The sequence below is a fragment of the Caloenas nicobarica genome, chromosome 17, assembly GCF_036013445.1.
Source record: "Caloenas nicobarica isolate bCalNic1 chromosome 17, bCalNic1.hap1, whole genome shotgun sequence".
NCBI classification, from domain to species: domain Eukaryota; kingdom Metazoa; phylum Chordata; class Aves; order Columbiformes; family Columbidae; genus Caloenas; species Caloenas nicobarica.
Genome location: NC_088261.1, coordinates 4,161,375 through 4,184,650, shown reverse-complemented (window position 1 = coordinate 4,184,650; position 23,276 = coordinate 4,161,375). Strand labels below are relative to the sequence as shown.

Genomic DNA, 23,276 nt, shown 5'->3' with positions numbered 1-23,276 from the left:
TATTTTTATATTAACTGCTTCCCATTAACAGCAGGAAAAAAGAAATCCCGTTTTCCTTGCCAATCAAAATACAAAGTGTTTTTGCTTGTAACAGAGCATACTGGTCAGATGCAATCACAGCACAGACACATATGTCATGCAGTTGGTGCATGACATACAAAATCAGTGACCCAGAACTGCATCTCAGCAAAAAATGAGACAAGTGCTAAGTACATGAAATAAGTGCAATGGCCAGTGGCTAATGTACATAATGTAATGGGAAACATTTGGTTGCTAGGATGCAGAAGCCCATGGGGATAACAAGAAGATCAGTGCATATATTGCCCTTTTAGAAGAGAACCGGCTCTCACCAGAGCGGGGACAGGCTCTCCTGCACTATGTGGCATGTACCACAGATGATGCTCCATATGTTTTAAACCAGATACTTTACAGGGACATGAAAGGAGTAAGGTAAGAAAAGCTCAAAAAACCCGTTCCTTTTTCTCAACAATATTTGGAATGTAGGGGTACCAGGTAGTGTTTGGGGTGCACTGGAAACAGAGGTTGAGAGAGTACTCGGGAGAAGAAATCCCCTCAGGGACCATTGTGGAATGATTCATTATTGTACACTTGCCCTTATACTTTGCATGGTCTATTTAGAACTGCTCTGCTTGGGATTTCACTCCTTTCCTTAGGGAGCTTAGCTCACAGTCTAATAAATCTCATCCTTTAGCAAAAGTCTATTCTATTGAGCCTATGTTTTCTTCTTTAAAAATTAATTCCCTTACACCAGTCTACATCCATAGGATATTTTTTGAGAACAATGCCTTTCCTTCCCTAGTGTTTACACTATAAACAGCTTTCATGCCTCTTTACTTCTCATTTCCAAAAGCTAGACATGGTTGCCTCTTTCTTTAAATATTGCTTCTTCTAACCTGCAAAACGTAACTGCTGTTCACTTCTGTATTCCCTTTCATTACATTCATTAGCTGATGTTTTAAAAATGTCCTAAGGATGAAAAGTGCCTTATTTATTACCACTGTCTTTGGGATGCAAGTGGTACATGTGGTATTTCTGGGTGTGGTTGGAGTAAGGAGCTAACACCTTCATTCTCTGATGCCAAAAAGCTGGGAGAGATCAAAGCTGCAGTATTTATGGCTTTGCTAGAGGTTTTCTGCTGCTCTTAACAAACCTCCTCACAAGTTTATTGTTCAGTTTTGAAGCTGTTGAAGGGGGAAAGCCAATCCATGTTCCAACAGTTCAGCTCCACGGAAGTATCCACTTTTGGAACTATGACCGCCCAGTGGAGGAGCGAAAAGGTTCATTCCTGGTACTGCCATTGCACGATGCTCGCTGGAGAGTCTTTGGCATTCTAGGAGTTGACACCCTTCGGGACCAGTGTGAAAAAAACATCTTTCTGACCCATGAGATCAGTTTCTATCAGGTTTGTTAGACCGCTCTTCAAAAAAACTGTGTAGGCACCACCTGAATTTTACATTTTCATTCTGAGTAAATGTAAGATGTACAACTAAGAAAAGAATTGTGGGCCCCTTTTTACTGTATATGGCGAAAGTGGTGCAAGCAGAACACCTTATCAATATCTTACTGATTAGCAACTTATCTGTAATTGATTGTGAGGTATTACTTCATCAATAATTTATTTATGCATCTCCTGACTAGTAAGTTAATTGCACTTTTGTGCAAAACTCAAAGATAGTAGCTTTTATTTCCTGGAGCTCTGACCCTCATATTTGTGTTTGTTCCCATAAAGTGGCATGAAACCTTACTTTTTACATGGTGGACTAATTATAAGTAACAGCAGTGGGGATTTCTTTGGAATGCTTATTAAGATCAGCCTCACTGTGGATGCATCGTCTGGGCAGCAGGGAGCGCAGCAAGCCAACATTATCAGTCGGTTTGGCTATCTCGACTGAAAACCAGTTTTGTCTAGTTTAGAACTTGGCTGTGACCCAGGTACACCTTACAGCCTGATTTCATAAAGGACAATTCACAGTCACTTTTCAGCTTTACAAGTTCTATTTAAATAACTTGTTACAATCATTTTGCCTCATTTTGCTGCATGAACGTTTCCCCAGCTTTTCCCCACATCATATGGAACTGTCTGGCTCATTTAGAGGATTCTGTTTTCACAGGGAGTTGCTCATGCATTCAGCAAAGCCTACCACCATATCTTCACACTGGAAAAAGTTCTACGAATGGCAGTTACTGCTCTGGACTGGTTGTATCTCAGGGCACCCAGCATCCGCACGGTTACTGTGTACCTGGTGGAGCCTGGCAAGGACAAGGTACGCAGATTCCTGCAGTGAAAAGGCCTGTAATGGTCGGGGGCTGACAAGGCTCCTTCAGTGAGGACCTGCCATTTCTAGCTGCCTGTGGTTTCCCACTGGTTTTATCATAAAAACTAAAGCCTGCCTGAAATTCTTCTGTGCAACAAAAGGGCTACATAGAGAGGGAAGGTTCCCTCTGTAAAGGAGGCCACTGTTCATCCTTTTCGTTTTGTGTGTGTCAAAATTATTCTATTTTATGGGTAAAAGAATGTCCTAGCTAATGTATTAGCTCCTTACTCTGAACTAATGTCAGCAGCCAAGATGTAAATGCAACTCAGGAAGTGGCTGCTCCCAATTAGCTGGCTTGTGAAGGCAGCCCCCTCCACACAGATGAGGTTCCAGTTGTGCAGCAGGCACTTGGGCCCCAGGAAGCTTGTCACTTCACACACAAGCGAGTAAAGAAGATGAAAAGTGTATGCAATATTTAGGACTGATCCCATGTCATCACAAAGTCTGTATGACATCTGCTGTAGCCATAATTCAGCTGCTTCCTCTGATAAGCATGGTTTATGTTGGCAGTTTTCTGTTGTCATTCCCGGCTCCACACTGTCCCCTCGCTGGCTGCCTGATAGCCAGGTCATTTGCTCCCCTCTGCGCTTTTCACGTGTCGAGGCACACTGGCACAAACGTGACTTGAGAAAGAGGACTGCAAGGGGATGTGGAAAAGAAGGGAAACCTCTTCTTGGCCTGTGAGTGTTCCTCGGTGTGGAGCCTGGGGATGGATTAAATAGCCTGGCTGAGGGAGGTCCAAGGCACGTTTTTCATGCATCTTGAGCAAAACACTCCGGGAATAAAACCAAGCATTGTTGGGAGATGTCTTTAAACAGCCCATTGCACTTAAATGTACATACAAGTTTCCTTTAAGAAATAAACAATTTCCTCCCTCTCCAAGCTTCAAAATGGCTGTTCCCTCTTTGCATGCAGCTAAACCTCCTGTTTCTCTCTGGCAGACACGGGACTATGCTCTGTGCAAGATGATTACCACAGATAATACAGGACAAAAAGAAATTCATAGCTCTCCTGTTCTCCTCAGAAAAGAAAACCTCCTAAGGTAGGCTCCAGCACCTGCAAGAGTGCCTGGCTGTAGTTCTCTATCAAGGCTTCTGGTGTGTTCGCATGGGATGCTGAATTATGAAGGGGTGAGAACTATTTTCTCTTTGAGTTTAGGCCTGCAAAAACTTACCTTCCAACTTAATGCTTACCAGCTGAGCTGCCGAGCCAGCTCTACATCTGTTGTGAAAGGTTTGAAGAATTAGAGCTTACACTGAAGCATTTTGCTGGTTAGAATAATCTGCCCTTTTTCCTGGCCATATTAGTTTCATTTCCTTCAACTGTTTCCTTCCACTGCCAAGATCCTCACAGCCTTGTCTTTTAAGGATATCACCCTGTTGTCAAAGTTGGTTCAACAGCCATTTGCTGTTCCAGTAGATGTTCATACTTTTTATAAAACTCTGTAGAACAAATGTCAGCGTGGTTTTGAACAGGAAACTGTTTTAAAGCAAAGTTTGTTAAATTCTTATGGTTTTCAGCAATTGCCTTGGCTGTGCACTATTGTGTTCCACATACTATTTTCTCCTTTTTGTATATGTATATGTATATGTATATGTATATGGCTTGAATGATACTTAAAGCTGTGCATATTTCAGTTTAAGGAAATAAACAATGATTTAGTAATGTAATACCTTTGTTTTAACAATAAGATATGAATGGCATCTGACTAAAAGATGCTAAATAAATCACCAAAAGAAACCAGAATGGGAAACTGTAGTATATTTTCCTCTCTTTCCTCTCATTTCAGAGATTACCTATTTAAATGCATAGACAGTTCAGAGGTCATTCGCACTCGTGTCTGTGGAGAACACCACATTGCAGTACCTCTCCGTGACCTATCAGGACAAGCTCTTGGGATATTTGATATCAGCGTCGGACAACACCAGAAATTACCACCTCATGAACACAAAGACCTGCAGAAAATGCTAAAGATGGCCCAAGCTGCCTGCTCTGAGATACTGAAGATATCTGCAGAGGAAACAGAACCAACCTATGTACTGGGTATTGTGCATACAGAGCCAAGATAGGGTTTTTTAGGTGTGAAATTAGGAATCTCAGTAAAACCATATCTAAAGTATCATTTCTACAAATATGGAAAGACAAATATTAATACAAACATTTGATACACATAAACTACTCCTAAGTTAAACAGAACGTTTAGATTTTGGCTCTAGTTCACAGGATATTTTGTGCCCAAGTCGCACAGAAATCAAAGGTGTGAAGCAAGGTGCTTTGTTGCCTTCAGGGATCAAGGGTGTCCTCCTCAGAACCGCTCTGACTAAGATCAAAAGAATTTGAATGTCACAGTTCCAGAATTACCTGCATGCCTGAACCCTTCATGGACCTCTGCTTGCCCCTGAGGCAAGTTTTGTCTCCTTCTCAAGCACATACCCATTTTTAAAATTTTCATAGGCTGTATACAAACCAATCAGTCAAGGAGACAAAGAGTTAATCATAAAGAGGACAGAGCCTTTCGGTCAGTAACATAAGTCTTGAGTAGCAGATGCTTCTGAGAAACTTCTTGAAAGGTTTGCTTTTGATTCCAGAGGCAGAACATGTGGCAAAGTTGAGACATGGAGAGATTCTGTTCCACCGGTTCATGCTGCAGGACCTGCGCGAGTGTGTCCGGAAACTCAATGCTGAGAGCTTTGCTGAAATAAAGAGCTGTGCAGAACCACCAGCCCTGGTACATACCATAGTTAAGGCTGTGCTGTTGCTCTTCCATCCAGACTGGAAGGGCTCAGAGAAGACTGAGAACTGGAGTCAGTGTATTCTGGTGAGATCTCAAAATGTTAAGACTCTGTTTTCTGTTCTTTCTCCCCCAAGAAGATATAGCTGAATTTTCCAAGGGTGAATTGGCAGTGAAATAATTCATTGCCTTACAGATTTCCTATATGCTTGACTTAGCCATCTTTAATTCTGTAACCCTCTCTTAAGTTCTTCACTGCCACCTGACTCTTTTTGTTCTCTGCATTGCAGAATCTTGATAACAATTTGATTCAGGAGATTTATTGTTTTGATCCAACTGCTGCATCTGTGCAAGTTCAAGCAGAGCTGCTGCTGGACTGCATCACTGGTAAATATTATAAACTAATTGTGAGATTACCAGCTATGGCTCAGCAATGAGACAGTGTCAGTGGGAACCTTCAGCTGAGTGCTTTTAAGGTCCTTACTTCAGAAATTAACTTTGATTTCACAATAAACAACAGATAAGGGGTCCTAAATATCTGCAGTCTTTTTTTGGACAATAAATTCAACCTGTTAAATTTAGAATCAAAGTTCATTGCCTTAAGGAAAGGGGAGCAGATCAGCTTTGAAACGTACCAGAACAAGCGATCTCATTGTCAACCTCCAGATAAACACATTAAGAATGATGGTTCTTTTGGCAAGTAATATGTAAAGACATATTAAGAATGATGGTTCTTTTGGCAAGTAAATCTACCTCAGAACTCCGTGCCCTGCTCTCAGGACTGACCCAGCTCCAAACACCAAGACGATTGTGGAGCACAGTGCGAGTTCTCTTTGTAAACACCATCTGCCAGGTACTTATTATAATATACTCACTGGCCTTATACAGGAGCTGCGTTTCAGTCTGTCTTTCTTGCCTTTAATTATTATGAGCTTTTTTTGGCACCAGAGCACTCAAGAGGCTATTATTATTTGCAATATCTCTGCAAGAGAAATGACTGTTGTTCTTGTTGAGATCTCTCCCTTGATGATCTAATGCCAGCCCGAGAGGCCTGTTAAAAATCAAATGTGGAGAAGAGTGGTTAATTTAGCTGGGGATATTTATCAACAGTACTCTGCCTACTGATGAACAGTAAACACTTAATGCAGTCATAGCTCCTTTTCATATGTTCTCCCCGTATATATTAAAATAATTGACTGGAGAGAATGAAGCAGGCCTAGAGCATCTAGTCTTCCTCCAGTTAGGGATGTAGATATAACTAAAATAAAACAGCTGGTATGCTCCAAAAGGTTGGTTTCCCAGGATGGAACTTATTTTGAGAGAGTAGCATCAGATCAGTGGTGTGAAATGTAATTCAGTTACAGAAATTCCTTTAAAATGAACATCAGTGTTCATACATGGTGTCTGTTGGATAATGCCCATATGTTCCATGTATGTGTGCTGTAATACAAAGCAGAGCACAAAACAACCTACACTCTACCAACACAGCAACGTTTAATGGTGTGATTCTGTGATGACCTTTAATGGCATTTAGTAAAAGAGCTTTGAAGGATAATTACTCTTAAATAAAATCTGAGCTTGGAAAGAACACACTTTTCTCTTTACATTTTTAATTATGAAATGTGTAGCATTAAAATATAGCAGAGCACTTGATAGATCAGGGGACCTACCACAATACAAAATAAATTCTAATAAAAGAGCAGCAGTCCTGTGCTTGCCCATTCACTGTCACAGCAGCGCTGTGTGCTTTTCAGAGCATCACCATTTTCCAGGCTGGAATTACTGCATCTGGGGACAGCTCTGCTGCTGGGATGATCTTTTCCGTTCAGTCTCGTGGTAACACCAGTGACGGTTTTAACGTGGCTTTTGGAATTACCTCTCTCGTGTGTTCCAGGTGTCCCCAGAGCAGCGGTGTGGCAGCACGGCTGGGTCCCAGCTGAGTACCTGCACCACTGGCTCCACACCTGCCTGTCGCTGGCAGAGATCGCGAGGAGCCTGCGCAGCAAAACCCCTCCATCTTCAGCCCCTTTGCGCACCCAGTTCTCCTGTGCCTCTGATTAAATATCGTCATTCCTCATCTAACCCTAGTGATTCTGGTATTTTACACCTTTCGTTCAATTGACTGTTGCTTTTTAATTTTTTTTATGCATAGCCAGAAAGCATTTGTTATTAAGATGGTAGCAAGTCTGTTAGGAGTTATTAAGAAAAAGCAATACAAACATTAAAGGAAACAATTTTGCTGGTATAGCTACTGCATTTTAAAAGCTTGATTAAACCGTTTTGTTGTTTTGGTTTGTGTTTGGGGTTTTTTTAATTAATTCTGATGGGAAAAAGAGAGAGACAGGGCCAAGTCTGTGACTACCAAGCTACAATACTCATAAATGATACAGCAACATTTTTCAGGATTCACTTTCCTTAAATTACCATTTAGGTATAATTTTAAGTGAAGGTTGTTAATCAGCATTTTGTAAAGTTCTTTTGAACATGTTGCAGAGAAGCCCTACACTTTTTATTACAGAAAAAAAAAAAAAAAAGCTTTCTTATTGGGATGAAGCTTGAGATTACAGCCAACTGCACCATCGGCAGCAAGATTTCATCTTTCCAATAACGTTTCTTTTGGCAGAATCACTTTTTTAATAAACTTTTGGGAAATTAAACTCCTCTTTCTTTAGTCGGCAACAAGCGACGTCTCCAGGTAGCTGATGACTGCCGGGGGCTCGGTGGCTTCTCAGCCTCCCGGCCCGGGCGGAACAGCGGCCACCGAGGGGAGCAGCGGCCACCGGGGGGAGCAGCGGCCACCGAGGGGAGCAGCGGCCACCGGGGGGAGCAGCGGCCACCGGGGGGAGCAGCGGCCACCGGCTGCCGCGGGGCGGGCGGCCCGGGGCCCTTTCCCGGGGCCTTTCCCGCCGCTGGGGCCTGAGGAGCTGCCGGCGCCTCCAGCTCGGCCCGGTCGGGCTCCTCTCAGAGCGACGCGGCCCGCCCGCAACAGCCCTTCCGTATCGGCACTTTCGCCACTCGCCAAGGAGCCGTTAAAAAACTCATCCCCGCCTCCGGTGCTCTCGGCCGGCTCTCTGCTTCCCCTCTGGAGCGGGACCACCGCGCGGTGCGGCGGGAGTCTCGGGGGCGAGGGAAGAGGCGGCGCGGCCGCGAGGAATCTGCGGCCGCGGAACGGCAGGCGGCTCTACCTGGCGGCGGCAGCGGCCGGGACAAGATGGCGGCGCTGGGCAAGCAGTGAGTGACGGTGGAGCCGGGGCTGGGGGCTCCCGCCGCGCCGCCGCCGGGCTCCTCGGGGCGGAGGGTCCGACCGGGCCCAGCTCGGCGGGGCGGCGGCTGGGGGGCGCTTGGGGCCGCCGTTGAGGGCGGGCGGACACGCGGCCCTGGGTCGGGCCGAGCTCTGACAGAACCAGCCGCCCGGGCCGCAGGAGGGGAGCTCGCGTATGTCTCCCGTGTAGCCTCGCTGTGCTGGCCTGAATTTAAAACTGTGTTTATTAAAAACAAACCCCCAAACAGTGGGAAGGCACCGGTCGCTGCTGCGGTGTTGCGGGGAGGAGTTTTCACTCTTAGGAAGCAGAATCTCCTCAGGATTCCCACACAACCCCGCGGTGCAGCTGCCGCCTCCCGCCTCTCCGAGCAGCGGCCTGACGGGGCCCGTTCGGACGGCGGTTCGGTTCCCGGCTCCCCCCCGGGTCGGTTCCCGGCTCCCCCCGGGTCGGTTCCCGGCCGGGCGGCGGTTCGGTTCCCGGCTCCCCCCCGGGTCGGTTCCTGGCTCCCCCCGGGTCGGTTCCCGGCTGGCCGGCGGTTCGATTCCCGGCTCCCCGCGGGTCAGTTCACGGGTCCCTGCGGCGGGTCAGGGGCAGCTGTTGGGACGGGTTCAGAACACACGGAAGCAAGTAGTTCGTCATCATGATGATGTAGGACCCACGGCATCACGGGGTTCTCCAGCTCAATGTTAAAGGCTGGGACGAGCTGTTTACTCAGGGAAAGGCAGGTGGGGGGGAAATTCCTGATTTGGAGATAGTTTCCCAAAACATAGGGACTGTTTCTGAGCACAGACATTGGCTGTGTCAGCAGGGGAGTTCTGCATGTGTAGTTAATCAGTCTCTGCATGACATAAACTGACTTTAAATCTTTTGTTATACCTGTATTTGTGGATTGGTGGTTGACATTGCCGTGCAAAACAGGTGAACTTCTTATTGGCCCAGCAAACATATTTACAGAACAGTGTCTAGTGTAAACTGAGACTAAATCTCTGGAGGTTAAACTGTAGTAATCCCTTATTTCTCCAAGGGAGGAAAAAAAAAATCACTTAGAGAACTCTGGACAAGAGGGATTTGTGGCCCAATTTAGGAGGATCATGGGATCCAGAAACTTTGCACGGAAAAAGACAGGGGTGGCTCTGGGGGAAGCTGGCAAGTGTGTGGCAAAGCTGAGTGCACTGCAGGAAATGGTGCTCAGATCTGTACTTCATACGTTATGTTGACACTGATATTTTATTTCTAAAATTATGAATGGTAGATTTTTGTTTTGGAGCATGGTATATGTTTTGTTGTAAGAAATGTTAAAGGTAACTTTTAATTTTTTCCGTAGATATGGGCTCATTATGCCCAAAAAATTGCCACAGAAAAATCTTGCTTCGAAGAAGCTCTCGGTGTTTGCAGATGACTCTGATGAAGAGGTCAGTTCAACAATTTTCTTCTGAAGTTTGCCTCATATTCTGCAAATTATTTGTTTATAATCCTTAATGCCTACATCACCTTGGATGTGTGTGTTGTTTTGGATTTGGATGTGAAATATGATGTGGGGTTTTTTAGGGCAGGTTATATGGATGTGATGACTTGATTGTTAGTTACTTTCTGTCAACTCTTGCTAAGTTGATCACGTGTGGCAGCTTGGTTGCAAGAGTTAACAGCATCTAGCTCCTAAAGAAGCTTATGGTACTTACAGGAAACACGGAGGACAGGAACACGTCTTCAGTCCCATCTCTTTCCTCAGCGCTCTCAGGAGGGCTGTCCCTCCACTTGAGCTCGTAGCTCTACAGAGAGGCTTTCCTTTAAATACAGCTAACGGAGATGACAGCGCATCCGCTGTCCTCAAGGGCAGGAGCACGTTCACTGTCAGTTTGGGAATTGGTGTCTTTCTCTACATCAAGGGACTCACCCCACATTTTCCAGATCCCAAGAATGAGCTTGAATGAATCTCTTGTCATTAAACATTACGCAGGAGGACTGTCAACATTCCTGAGTATGGGGCTATCTTGTGGTTTTTCTCTTCTTATTTTCTTTTAATACCTAAACATTAAAGCAAAATAACAAATGCTAATAATTCTAATAACAATAATGTGTGATACTGCATGCTAACTTCTAGCTCAACAGACCAGATATCCTCCCTTTCGGAAAGGCTGACAGATGCACTACCAGAGTAACTCTTAAAAGTTGTCATGCTCATCAGTATGGTACATACGCAGCAAAAAGTAATAATCTCATAACTGCCTTTATCGAAGAAGATCATTTTTTTAAAAAAGCAAAATTACTTTATTAGTTCAATAATAATTTCAGAGCTTTTCAAGATAAGGAGCAGCTTTTGGGAGGGGTTTCATTTCCTGTCTGCTACCTTATCAGTCAGAACTACATCTCAAATGTCTGGAGATTATGTATTTTTAACTGAACTCTAATAAAGTTTGTGCTGGGAAATCTGCACACCTGACTTTGTCTGTGATTATATATTAGATACCAAACTTCTGCCCCCGCCCCGCCCCCCCCCCCCTTTTTTTAATGTTACTCTGCATTTTTCATTAAGATTTTGCCTGTGCCTTTGCTGAAGGAATTTGAAAGTTGGGTTTTGTTGTTGTTTTTGCTTTTCCATGGCTAAGTACATTCATGGATGTTAGTTACTGATGAAGATGATCTGTGGGTTCATAAGAAACAGAACATCTGGGATGGAAATTCTCTTGAAATACAATGTTGACTGGGAAAAAGTAGAACAGGTGATCGCAGTTACTTCTACCCAATATAGTTCTGAATTATTTGCCTTCATAATGAGCAGTTGTTGCTGTCTTTAAAAACTGGAGGGAAGGTTGTTACCCGTAGGAAAGCCTATTGTAGAGAGTAGATGTTACGGCAACAAACTGTGATCTGTTAGAAGTAAGTTTCCATTCTGGCTTAGTGTTTTTTTGTGATATAACCATTTTTGCGAAAAATATTATTCCTTTATGCTTGCGTCGCATTTTCAGAGCCAGCTTGTCAGTATTCCCAGTGCACTATTCCATGTTCTGTTTTATCTTTGGAATTTAGTTGAAAATCTCACTGCAGTACAGCAGATAAAACTTATGTTTCCTGATTTTATCAGAATTACCTAGCATACGTTCCTGTACCTTACCAGCCTTTCAAAACTGATTTGTTGCTACAGGATGTAAAGTGTAGCTGAAAAAATAACTGTACATAGACCACAGCAGGTGCTAAATTCAGGAGAGAGATCATGGAGTTGGTGTGGATAGTGCTGTGAGTGTATCAGCTTTATTTGGTAGATTTTTTTCAGTGACCATCTAAAAGAAAAGTGGAATGTTTAAGCAGGCACACAGGAAGAAACTGAAAACAAGCAGAAAACTATATCCTGTTGTTTTTTCTTATGGATCCTTTGCAATTTAGCAAATGATACAGTGTGACTGAAAATAAAAAGATTGGCAAAGTGATGAGTATTGATGATGACCGGAGTTTATGCAACAGTTTTCATGCAAAATAAGACTAAATAGACTAAAGGGGCTCTTAGAAAAGAGATTACTGAGGAGATGGAAGTGCTGGGGAATAGCTCAAGAGGATGTATGTAAAAACAAGAATGATTCACAGAAAGTAAAGTGATTTTGCCATTTCCCATAATATGAGCAGTAGGGTATGTTATGGAATTACAAAGTAACTTGTGTAATCTGAACAAAAGGAAGTTGGGGCTTTTTCTCCGTACAATGTATAATGAAGTTGTGGAACTCATTGCCACAGGATATTGTGGCATGGCCAAAAATAAAAATTTACTCAGAAATGATTAGTCAAATTAAGGGATGCTCTTGGCGTCAAACAATGGTCCAGGTGCATCCTCCAGTTCAGGAAGTCCCTGAACTCCGGGTTGCTGGAAGCCAGGAGGGAATGCCCAGGAAAGCTCATTCTGTACGTGACTTATTCTTCATGTTATTTCTCTTAATCTACTAGTAGCCATGGCTTGTGTAGTGTATGAAGTGAGATTGATTTGTTGCCTGACCTGATTTTTTTTTTTTTTTATTTTCCCTGTGAAGGCTTGAGTCTCATGTACATTTAGTGAGCATTTGTGCCCAGGCTGTATTGGATAATATAGGTCTCTATGAGGGCAAGCCTTAACGATTCACCGCTAGATACATATACGTGAGAGTGTAAGTAGCTCATTTTAAGATGTTTTGATACCAAAGTGTCATGAATCCAAAGGTCTCACAGTCTGAGATTCCTTATCTGATATGAGGAGAATGAAGTGAGCAGAGTCACATCTCAGCCTTTCAGAGACTGAACCACACAGGGCCACAAACTTGGGGCGAGATCTGTAGAAACACAGGCAGGTATCTACACCTGAGTTCCTTGAGCTCCTGTACAGTCAGTAGAGATGCAGGTGCTTCTGGGGCACAAATTATCTCATTCTAAAGTAGACACCTAAAATCAGAGACATAAATTTTGCTCTGGAAGTGCCTGTTTCTCACTCTTTGACAATAAAGTGTTCTTGGACTGGCTAGCTCAGTATAAGTATAAACTTTGCATTTTTTAAACTGGCTGATTTTTCTGTTCTTCTTTCACTTGCTGATCAAATAGATCTCCAAATTATTCTGCTGTCGCTCTTTGGTCAAATATTTTTCTGCGGATCCAGTTAAAACTAGATGGTTGTAGTGAGAGATTAAAATCAAACTACATATATTCTGCCCGACGTCATTGAAGCATTTCATTTCCCTTTAAAATGTATTTCATTTTAAACAAAGGTAATTTATTTTATGTCTACTGCAAAGCAGTATGTAGAGAATTCAAAAGGGCCGTGTTAAAGGGCAAATCCCCCCCATGGGTCTTTCATAACAGATTATATTAGAGCAGAAGCATCTTTTGGTTTCACAAAAAGGATGGAGTGATGTCTTGCATTGTCTGTCAGTAACTACCAACCTGGGGTTTTGGTAGCAACCACAAATAGTTTCCTTAGGAAGCCGACCGTGCAGGTAATGTGAGGAACTCCATTAGTAATAGCTATTATGTCAGAATTTGTTGGTCTCGTACTTCTTCTGGCAGTCAGTGGGGGGAAAAACAAGTCAGGCATCTCACACGTACTTTGAGAGCATCTGTTACAGTAGTTGTGACATTTCTTACAAGACATTCTCAGCTTCAGAACTTTGATTTTAGCTTTTTTGTATAAAGATGTAAATTGTTGACATACTCTGTCGTGTTTTGAACATAGCTGAGATGAACCAAAAACATTGCTCAATAGCTTGAATGTTCTTCTTTGCCTATGGAGGAGCAATGTAAAGAAGGCATTTTAAGAAGTAACTTACAAGGAGTCCTTACCTGCAGGATAAAAATAAGGAGGTAGCTCAAGCACTTAAGAACCTTAAAGAAGCTTATAGATACCTGAAGGGGGTAAGAAATGGGAGAGAACAGTGAGAAATGGTAGTAGATTGGGGTAATTTATTTTATTACTCTTTTTTTTTCTTTTTCTTTTTTTTTTTTTTTAACCTTTTCCATTGTATACAAGGTATCTTTCATGGTCTCGTAGGGCCGGTAGACTATGGAGTCTCATTTCTAAGAATTTCTTGATTTGCATGGGTTCTGTGTATTTGCACAGGAGAGGGTTAAAACATTTTCTCTTTCTAGAAAATACTAAACTATAAGCTGTGTGCTTCAGAAGAATAGCTTGACTGCAGGGAAAGAGAAAATATGAGACAGATTGCTGAGTTTATAGGGCAGTTGATAAGTAAAAACAATACAAAAGAACGGGCAGTTCTCATCTATCAGAGCTCATGGCACAACAGGAAATTGTCAACCATAAACCATTAGAGAAGGTGTTTGTTTTCTCTAAACTTACTGCCACTAGACAATTTGCAGGTGGACTTCTTTAGAATTATATGTATAATAATGAGGCTTATATATTACTTTTGTGTTTATGTCATCTTTGTAGATCAACATGTTTATTTCATGTAGGCAGACAAGGACAACATTCTAAGTAGTGTTTCAGATATTTTGGTAGAAGAAAGCTTATTGTGTAAATATAACTGCAGAATCTGTTTTGTCCTTTACCGAGCCCTTGCTTTCTGGCATAATGCAGGGGAGATTCCTTACTGTTCGGGTACCTTTCTGTAAAACCGGTGTGAGAGTGTCTGATAAAGGAAACCTTCAGTGATGACCCTTGATATGTCGAGCAGAGAACCACGTTCTTCCCCAAGAGCCAGCAGGAAGTCTGGGTCTTCTGTGTAACGCTGGTGTGTGTTCTGCTGCCAATTTAAAGTAGTTGTTTATATTAAGAAATTTATACTGACTCATTTATGGCTGAAAAATCAAGTACAGTATTTTAAATATTTCTCAACATTAGCTCTTTGGTCTTTAAAGCCATAGTTAAACACTAAATGAATGAAGCCAAGATTCCCGTAGATTGTTTTAAACTAAATAATCTGCTATCCACTTCCCCAGCCCACCAGCCAACCAGCTGCATAAATAAATAAGAGATTACATCCAGTTCTAGTCCAAATAATCAGCAGGCTGCTGTATGTAGAGCGTGGTCCCGGATACCACAGCAGACTCTCTGTGTGTTGCTGTTGCCCCCCAAGCTCAGCTTTCTAAAGCCTCAAGTGGGGTCTCCATCCTTACCTGGTTTTCTGCAGCTGTGTGAAGGAGAGAGGCTGCTTTCTAGTGATGAGCATAACAAAATCAGTGCAGGGTTTTTCTTCCGTGAAAGTGCACATCACATTTTCCCTTTATCACTGCGTTTCAGCCACGAGGTTTAACATTGAAAGCAGAGGTGGATTTTATCGAAGTCCGCAGGGAGCAGTTAGAGCACCAGAAAAAGTTGGAATATGAACCCTTTCAAGTTCCCACTTTTACTTGACTGTCTCTCACTTGGAGTGGGCTAAGAAAGAACGTTTTGAATATTCTATGTCTCATTTTTTTCTGATTGTAGTATTACTTACGAAAGTAAGTCCTAGCATGTTTATGGGAAGTGAGCAAAGGTCTGAGTATCTAGAATTAGGTGGGTACTGTTATGTGATACTATATGTACTTCTGCAAATATTGATAGTGTTGCCTTGGCACCTTCTCTTGTTGAATTTAGAATTACTTGGTACTCCCCTGCGATACTACCTTTCTGGTTTTGTTTATTAAGCTACACAGATGCTTGCAAGTCTTTTTATTATTTATAGTTTGAATAGCAGAAAAAAATCCTTCAGCGGTGATCACTGTGTGTGCCTGTTCGTTAGTCCCATACGGCTTGTGACCTCACTAACAATTTGAACCATCCTCGCTGGCTGGCAGAGGTCCCAAAGTCTTCATGAAAATCGGCAGCTGGGTGAAGGGACAGACACAGTTGTGAATTTGCAATTTGAATCTCTCTCTGTGTTGAGGAGAAACCGTTGAGTGACGGCTCAGCACAGGACAGGGTTTGGTCACACACGGTGTTGCCCACCTGCCAGTTCAAGCACACGGGGTGTCCGAGGAGATGATGGGGAAATAAAGAGACAGAGGACACGAAGTCACAAATAATGAAACTCCATTAATTCTGCAGCTCATGGCACGACTTGTTCCCTGTTTCTGAAATTAACCAGTGAAAAAATATTTGGACTGTTTACAGCCTGTCATGTAGAAAAATATGGAAGAGCACTTGGGTTTTTTTTTTTCCTTGTTGACACATCTGTTAAAATTTTAACAGCATAATAAAGAGGGCTCATCACAAGTTATTATTTTAAACATCAAATGAAATCAACAGCCATCTTGTTCAGGGGATCTGTTTGAATTTACATGGTGCTAATTTTGTTTGATTTCAGAAGATACTATTCCCTGCTGCCAAGCTCCCTGCTAGTTGGTTTACATTTTTAAATTTTATTAAGAGCTGATTTCATAATCCCTTTGTCTTTTTAAAATGTGATATAGAGCACGTGTTAGTCAAAGCTGCAAAACTTGCAAAGCTGCCAAAATGCTAAAGGACTTTTCCTTCCTATTTCTGCTTTTTAAGATTAAGAGACATTTAATCACATAAACAAAGATACAAGTCCTGTCATTCATAGTGAATCTGTTTAACAAACAGTATTATCTATTGGTTGAGAAAAGACATATGCAGTGTAGTTCAACACTAATTAAAAGGCAAAACTAAATAAAATGCAAAGCTTTTTTAAATGATAGTGTGATTAGAGAACATGTTTTCAGGAGTGGATATATCTTTTCTTAGGGAAGATTAGTATCGCTATTTTCTAGCATATTAATCTAGAGAAGTTAAAGATTAACGTTTGAAGCATATGCTGTTCAAATCAGCGGTATTCTTATTTCTAAAAATATGGAACTGATGATACAGATCAAACTTGAGATAAGTGCCAAATAATTTTGGATATTTGTTTTTTACTATGAATAGAGGGATTTTACATGTTTGTCCATAAGAATGTCTGCTTGTGACTGCTACATCTCTGATGACATTTACATGCTGGAAGAAGAGTGTGTGTATTCTGAATAGCACCTGTGTATTTCACAGACTATTAGAAATGTAATTTAAAAAATTGTTGAGAACATTTATCTTTCTTTATTCACAAACATGTAGTTCCCAAGAACATTAAAACATTTTTTGTACATAAATTGGTAGGACGGTAAAATTCCAGTTTCTCTTGGTTTGGGGGGGTTGTTTTCTGTGTTTTCCTCAACGTGTGGTGGTGGTGGTGGTGTTTTTATTTAGTGGCAAAAACTGAAATTGTAGTGTTTGTGAGTGAGCAGATGTATTACAAGCGTCCTTCTCTTAGGAGTTTGTTTCAGTACCAGCTTTATCTGTCCTCTGCCAGCTGGTTTACCTGCCAATGTGTGAGTTTCTTGCAGGAACAGCCTGACCCTTGGCCATGGTGAGGGGCTGTGTCTTTTCTACCAGGTTTACAGCAGTGGTTGCAAGAAGATGTTGCAACTAAACAGTTTGCACAGACGTCCTGTGTCTCTAAGCGTTTCTCGGACAGAGATTACATGTTTTGTGAAATGGCATAAAATTCTATGCAGCTTTTGAGGTACACGTCATTGAAATAGTTGTTCTTAAACTCATCACCATTTTAATTAAAAAAATATATGTATACATAGGTATGTTGAGGTACTGTGGTGCTTCACTCACGGAAAAGGCTGATTCATTGGATGCTTATGAATGAACTTTTAGTTTTTCTTGCTTACAGAAAAATAATATCGAAGTGAGAGACTCACTATATAGTTGTTCATTAGAGTGGTAGAAAACTAGTATGAGCTGGGTCAATGTAATTAATTTCATTTCTGCAATATTTCCTTCATGTAGCCATCTGTTGGTGAAAGTCTTCAGAAAGAAGCATTGAAAAAACAAGCAATGAAACAGGTAAGATGTCATGGGGACTCTTCATGCCTGTGGCAGATCTAAAAATTACTGCATCCCTTCTCTTTTGTTAAATAATTGCAGAAACATAATTGTGCAACTTCAGAATTAGAGTTACCCTTTAAAAAATTCAACATAATTTTATGATTTTGTGCATTGCTCTTTGCAGCACAAGAGTTTCTTGAAAACTTGGCTTGAAATTGTCAGAGCATTTCCTCTATCTAATGGATAGGTTTATACTACAGATCTGTTTAAATTACAATTCAGGAATAAAATGTTTGAAAATAGTAAAAGATTCATGCTTTTTTTTTGGTATTATTCCTTCTCCTCCCATCTTTTTTTGTTTTAGACTAAATTAGAGATTCAGAAAGCTTTGGAGGAAGATGCTACAGTGTACGAATATGACAGTATTTATGATGAAATGCAGCAGAAGAAGAAAGAAAGTAATGCCAGCTTGTTATCCGGAAAAGATGACAAAAAGGTCGATACTTGAAAATGTATGCTGTCTGTCTTATCTCTGTATGTTTGGAATAACTATGATTGATTAACTTTTAAGCTTTGCCAAATGCATTTTCTCATGGGGCCTGCAAGTACTGTCCTCAAATCCTGTTACATAAGGTAGTAATTTGCAAGAATTTTGGCAAAACCGTTAGTTCATCAGATACACCGGAGTCCTGATCCAGTGGTATTCTGCAGGGCGGCAGACTACAAGTTTCCCACCCAATTGATGATGTACCTATAGCAAATCTTTCCGTGTATTTCTGACGAGAATGTTACAGTGGAATCGTAGGATAATAATTAAGACTCTTTGGTTATTAAGCCAATGAACATAAGCTGTCCCTCCTCTCTCACTAGTGTGCTCACAGAAGGACTGTCAGAAGACTAAAGTAATTAACTTTCATTAGTGAAACGTGAACAGATTTCCACAGCCCAATGGCTTGTTTCAAAGCATGGCGGAATTATCCTGACAAGCGATATTTCATCGTCACTGACTCTGTTTCATTTGAAAGCTCTGGTCAGGTTATGTGAGTATAACAGGAAGTTTCCCACATCCTTAGAGCACTGGAGAGGCAAGACTTGTCCAAGACAGAAGACAGAGGGATGGGAAACCAAAAAACATAGAATTTCACTCAGAGCAAAAATAATCCTAGTCAAAGATGGGCTGAATGTTTTAATTGAATACAACAACCTCTTTTGTTGTTGGGAAGCATGCCGTGTTAGTGTTCTAAAAGGGAATGGCAGTTTATTTCAGTTAGCTATCAAACAGTGGGAGAATATGTTAGACCAGCTTCTGTCAGTTTTCTTCTGTTACAAACGTTCTTCAACATCTCCAGCAAGCCAAATTTGTGTTTTCTCAGCCACCTTAATTATCTCTCAGCATTGTACCTTTTTTCTCCTATTTTAGCCCAGATACATCCAACATATCCTCAAAGCAGCCGAGATTAGAAAGAAGGAGCAAGAAAAAAGAATGGAAAGAAAAATTCAGAAAGAGCGTGAAATGGAAGGAGAAGAGTTTGCTCACAAAGAGGCTTTTGTGACTTCAGCCTATAAGAAGAAGTTGCAAGAAAGGGCTGAGGAGGAGGAAAGAGAAAGAAGACAGGCAGCTCTCGAGGGTAAGGATCACACTGAAATAATTATCTTTAAAATGAAGTATGGGCTTGTATGTGATTTACAATGTTGTGATCTGTTCTTTCTGTGAGGCTTGACATAATTAAAATAAAAAAGGAGCAGATAGGAAACACTGAGTCAGATCCCACTTTATTTTCCTTTGTACACATTACTAAAGGAACAGAGGAAGCTCCACTGTTTCTGTGTCAGTACTATTTGGTTGCTGCTTTTACTTTTTGAGGATGTGTGGGTTGTTGAAGCAGGAGTCGTAAGCCTGGGGTACAGTGATGCTTACACTCCTTACTGCAGACGTTCTGTACAGTGTCTCAGGAATAGGTGTAAAGAATAGGATCTAGGATCATAAGATAAATCAGGTTGGAGGGGACCTCTTTTCCAGCCTCCTGCTCAAAGCCTGGTCTGCTATGAGGTCAAACCAAGTTGCTCTGAACTTTTCCACTCTGGCCTTGAAAACCTCCAGGGTGGAGCTGTCGTTCTTGGTGGTGTCTTTACCAGTTGTGAGTTGTGTCTGATAAGTGTTTGTGCCACAGTAAATCCAACCTTACCTTCTTTCTTGTAGCGTACATGGATGTGACCAAACAGAAAGATCTCAGCGGATTTTACAGACATCTTTTAAACCAGACGGTAGGGGAAGAAGAGATGCCTAAATGCAGCTTCCGTGAAGCCAGGTAGGATGCGATTCCAGAAGACTTTCACATATTAACCAGCTTCTGGCTGCTTGTGATTCCAGACTCACTGGAACACTAAGAATTAGACAGAGAGTACTAATACACTGGTAGGGTAAGCTGATTACTTTATGCAGCAAATTAACTGAATTCTTTGGAAAATGTCTAGTGCTCATCAGTGATACAGAGTACAAGACAAACAAGCAGGAACGGGATGCCATTTAAAAAATATCAAGAGGACAGTCATACTTGCAATGCTGGCTGGTATTATTCTAACCTATATTTACTGTGATTTACGTAATATTTGGCAATCTGTTTCAAGTTATATACTTTGAATCATGAGGGAGACTAAAGGTAAAATAATGAGCATAGAGGTAAGTCATAAGAAATGATGTTGTGATACAAATTCCTTGAAAAGAATGTGAACCTCTAGCTTTGTACTTATTCCACATTTACATTTTTATAAAAATAAATTAATTGAGTGTTGATGCTGTAGTTTTCTACTATGTAGAGATCATTTGAAATGATGGTTTCTTAATCTTGCAAATTAAAGAAACGTTCCTTTTATGAGTTGTATATAAAATTAGTTCAGGAGAAAACAAGTGGTACTGTACATGGTGTTCCCAGCAAAGCTTTCAAATAAGCTCAGGTGTATCTTATAATTTAATTCTTTCTTATGGTGGTACAATAGGATACAGAGAGAAAACAGCTTGATCTATAGATCTCAGAATTTGCATCACTTGTCCTTAAAGTAACACACCTTTGGCTTGTCGTTTTAACTAATTAGATGATTACTAAATAAATTGTCAAACTTCTCAGCAGAACTTTTAGCCATTGTTCATAGACTAAGCATGCTTTCAAGCATGCATCAAAAGTTCAGTCTAACTAGATGGTGTGCTGATCCGTAAGAATTTACCAGTGTGTTACTGTAGCTGTGTGACTAAAAAGAAGAGACATGTGGCTTGTGTGAGTAAACGTGTATTTCCTGATCAGTCAGAACAGAATGCCAGAGCATAACCTTTCTGTCTGCTGCACAAATCGGTCCTCCATTGGTCAGCTTTTTGTATTTAAGAGTCTGTGAGCTGTTACAAGATACTGATTTCTACCTAGCTACAGGAGTGAGATCTTTAGAAATACTGGATTAAAAAAATTTACTACTAGTGGAAACTATGTTCCTGCGTCTGTCAAAAACCATACAGCCTGCTTCTTCTCTGGATAATTATTTGATGTGAATAGAGGAATAAACACATAGGAAAAAAATGTGTAGCTTGCCAAAAAGCTTACACAAGAATACAAGTCTATGTCTTTTACATTAGATGGAGGCTACAGATACTTAACTATAGTCATTTTTCTAGATAAATTCAGCAGCTTGCATGCACCAATGAACCAGATATGGATACTTAATAGGAATTCTTTGCACTGGATTCCTGGAACCCAAGCCACAGATAGATTTGTTTTCTTAGACTTTTCAGCAGCATCTTTTGCTTAAGTCCTGACCAGAAGTCAGTTTGTAGAAAAGTCTGAGATTTCATGGAATCACAGGGTGTGTAATGTTGTTTTTTCTTTCTTAACATAAAAAAATGTAGGATAAAGGAAGAAAAATCTGAGAGTTGTCATGATGAATCCAACCAAAGGAACAAATGCCCATCCGAAAGGCAAAGACTGAAGCTCTCTGCTAAGAAAGAGAATAATCCAGATGCTGATACCGACTTAGAAACTGATAGTGGTGATGATGATAAGAGACATAAAAATAGTAAAGTAAATTTGAAAGAGAAGAAAAGGAGAGAGAGCTCTGTGAGCAGTGAAGAGGAGGCCAAACGTCACAAGAACCAGAGACGTTCCAGGTCACCAAGCTCGTCCAGTGTGGAGGAAGAGCTGCGCACAAAAGCCCAAACAAATCATCTTGCAAAGAGAGGAGAGAGCAGACCAAGCAGAAGGGGAAATGAGGAGCAATACAGGGAAAAAGATTATGAAAGAAGTAGGACCCATGAAAGGGATCACCCAAGGGAGAAGGAAGAGCGACATAGATATGGGGATCACACTAATAAAGATAACTACAGGAGGAGGGAGGAGCAAGATGATCAACAAAGGGGGAAGGAAAGAAAAGAGAGGGAAGGACATGGCAGAGAGTGGAGGAAGGCAAAGGACAGAGAAGTGAAGGGCTCAGAAAAGGAACGAGAGAAAGAAAGAATAAGAAATGGTAAAGATAGGTATAATGACAGAGAGAAGGAGAGAGGAGAGAAATGCAGAGAAAAGGAAGATCATGTGAAGGAGGGGAGAGACAAATATGGTAGTGATGAAAAGAAATACAGAGAGAGGAGGGAAGGTACCCCTACATCTTTAGAAAAAGATGGAGAGATTGATTTGGAAAAAGAGAGAAAGGGAAAAGAGAGAGAGGTGGATGAGAAGAGAAGATCCAGCTCTGAAATTTTGTCTGAGCAGAAACGTAAAGCTGGAGAAGGGGAGAAAGAACAAGCACAGAAACCATCTGAGAGCATGAGCAAATTTGCCAAACGGAGCAACGAAGAGACAGTCATGTCGGCAAGGGACCGCTATTTGGCGAGGCAAATGGCGCGTGTCGGTACTAAATCCTACATTGAGAAGGAGGAAGATTAATGTCCCTGTGGTGAACAGAAACACTTGGTCTGTCAACCAAGAGGAACAGCTGTTGCTGCATGGACTCTTGTGCAGACATAAAAGTGTATCCTAGCTATTTATTCCTGGCTTTCATCTAAGAAATGGTGTGTGCCATACTAGAAGAACGACTTTTGAAATGGATTAATAGATCACTTGACACACACCCTTAATCTGTTTATATTAAATTTGGCTGACCCTGTCCACCCTGCCCTTCAGTACTGAATCCTTGGTAGTTGAAGATTCTTGGACAGACCTCGGAGTGGTAAAAAGTGAGGTGAGAACATCCCCCCCGGCAGCCTCTGCTCCTGTCAGCAGCTGAAACTGTGAGCTCTGCTCAAACAAGGCTGTTCTCAGGCCTTGGCAGGAGTCATTGTTGCCCAGTGATGCTCTCAAAAATGAGAAACAGACCCATGAAAGTAAGAAAAGAGCAAGAAAAACAGCCTGAATAATAACCTAGGAGATTTCTGTACTTTAGTATGGTGTTTTGTAAGTTAAATGCATATTGACATGAATTTTGTATTTGTGTGGGCTTTGGTTTTGGGGACCTGATATACAGAAACAAATAAAGTGTAAGATATGTACTGGATCTAATGTGTGGGTCTTTTCTAATGCTTGTGTTATTTTACTGCATTTTTTTGTGTGAAATAAGGTATATGGATATTTTTTTGTGTATTACAGTCATATCTGTTTATGCTACTGGAGGTAATATTTTCGATTTGT

General features: G+C 41.3%; 2 protein-coding genes across 2 annotated transcripts in view; both read left to right on the top strand.

Moving 5' to 3' along the window:
- EFCAB5 (EF-hand calcium binding domain 5) overlaps positions 1-7,280 on the top strand; it is a 37,649-nt gene extending 30,369 nt beyond the window's left edge. Inside the window, exons 16-23 of the mRNA XM_065647414.1 lie at positions 278-450; positions 1,195-1,423; positions 2,133-2,285; positions 3,278-3,378; positions 4,126-4,379; positions 4,925-5,154; positions 5,358-5,454; positions 6,962-7,280. Of these exons, the coding sequence (XP_065503486.1) occupies positions 278-450; positions 1,195-1,423; positions 2,133-2,285; positions 3,278-3,378; positions 4,126-4,379; positions 4,925-5,154; positions 5,358-5,454; positions 6,962-7,128 (1,404 nt within the window). The 3' untranslated portion in view covers positions 7,129-7,280. The remainder of the gene's footprint in view (positions 1-277; positions 451-1,194; positions 1,424-2,132; positions 2,286-3,277; positions 3,379-4,125; positions 4,380-4,924; positions 5,155-5,357; positions 5,455-6,961) is intronic.
- An 864-nt stretch (positions 7,281-8,144) lies between these two features.
- NSRP1 (nuclear speckle splicing regulatory protein 1) lies at positions 8,145-23,142 on the top strand. Its single transcript, XM_065647007.1, has 7 exons — positions 8,145-8,298; positions 9,655-9,742; positions 17,575-17,631; positions 17,978-18,109; positions 19,034-19,241; positions 19,814-19,922; positions 21,506-23,142. Exons 1-7 carry the CDS (start codon positions 8,279-8,281, stop codon positions 22,533-22,535), a joined length of 1,644 nt encoding a protein of 547 aa, XP_065503079.1. The 5' UTR covers positions 8,145-8,278; the 3' UTR covers positions 22,536-23,142.
- Positions 23,143-23,276: the final 134 nt, after the last annotated feature.

Excerpts from the sequence above, each read along its gene's own strand:
- NSRP1 (XM_065647007.1), top strand. The coding sequence starts at position 8,279 with ATGGCGGCGCTGGGCAAGCA. Across the intron at positions 18,110-19,033 it reads CCGGAAAAGATGACAAAAAG|CCCAGATACATCCAACATAT; the intron begins GTCGATACTTGA and ends CTCCTATTTTAG. Across the intron at positions 19,923-21,505 it reads TGCAGCTTCCGTGAAGCCAG|GATAAAGGAAGAAAAATCTG; the intron begins GTAGGATGCGAT and ends AAAAAAATGTAG.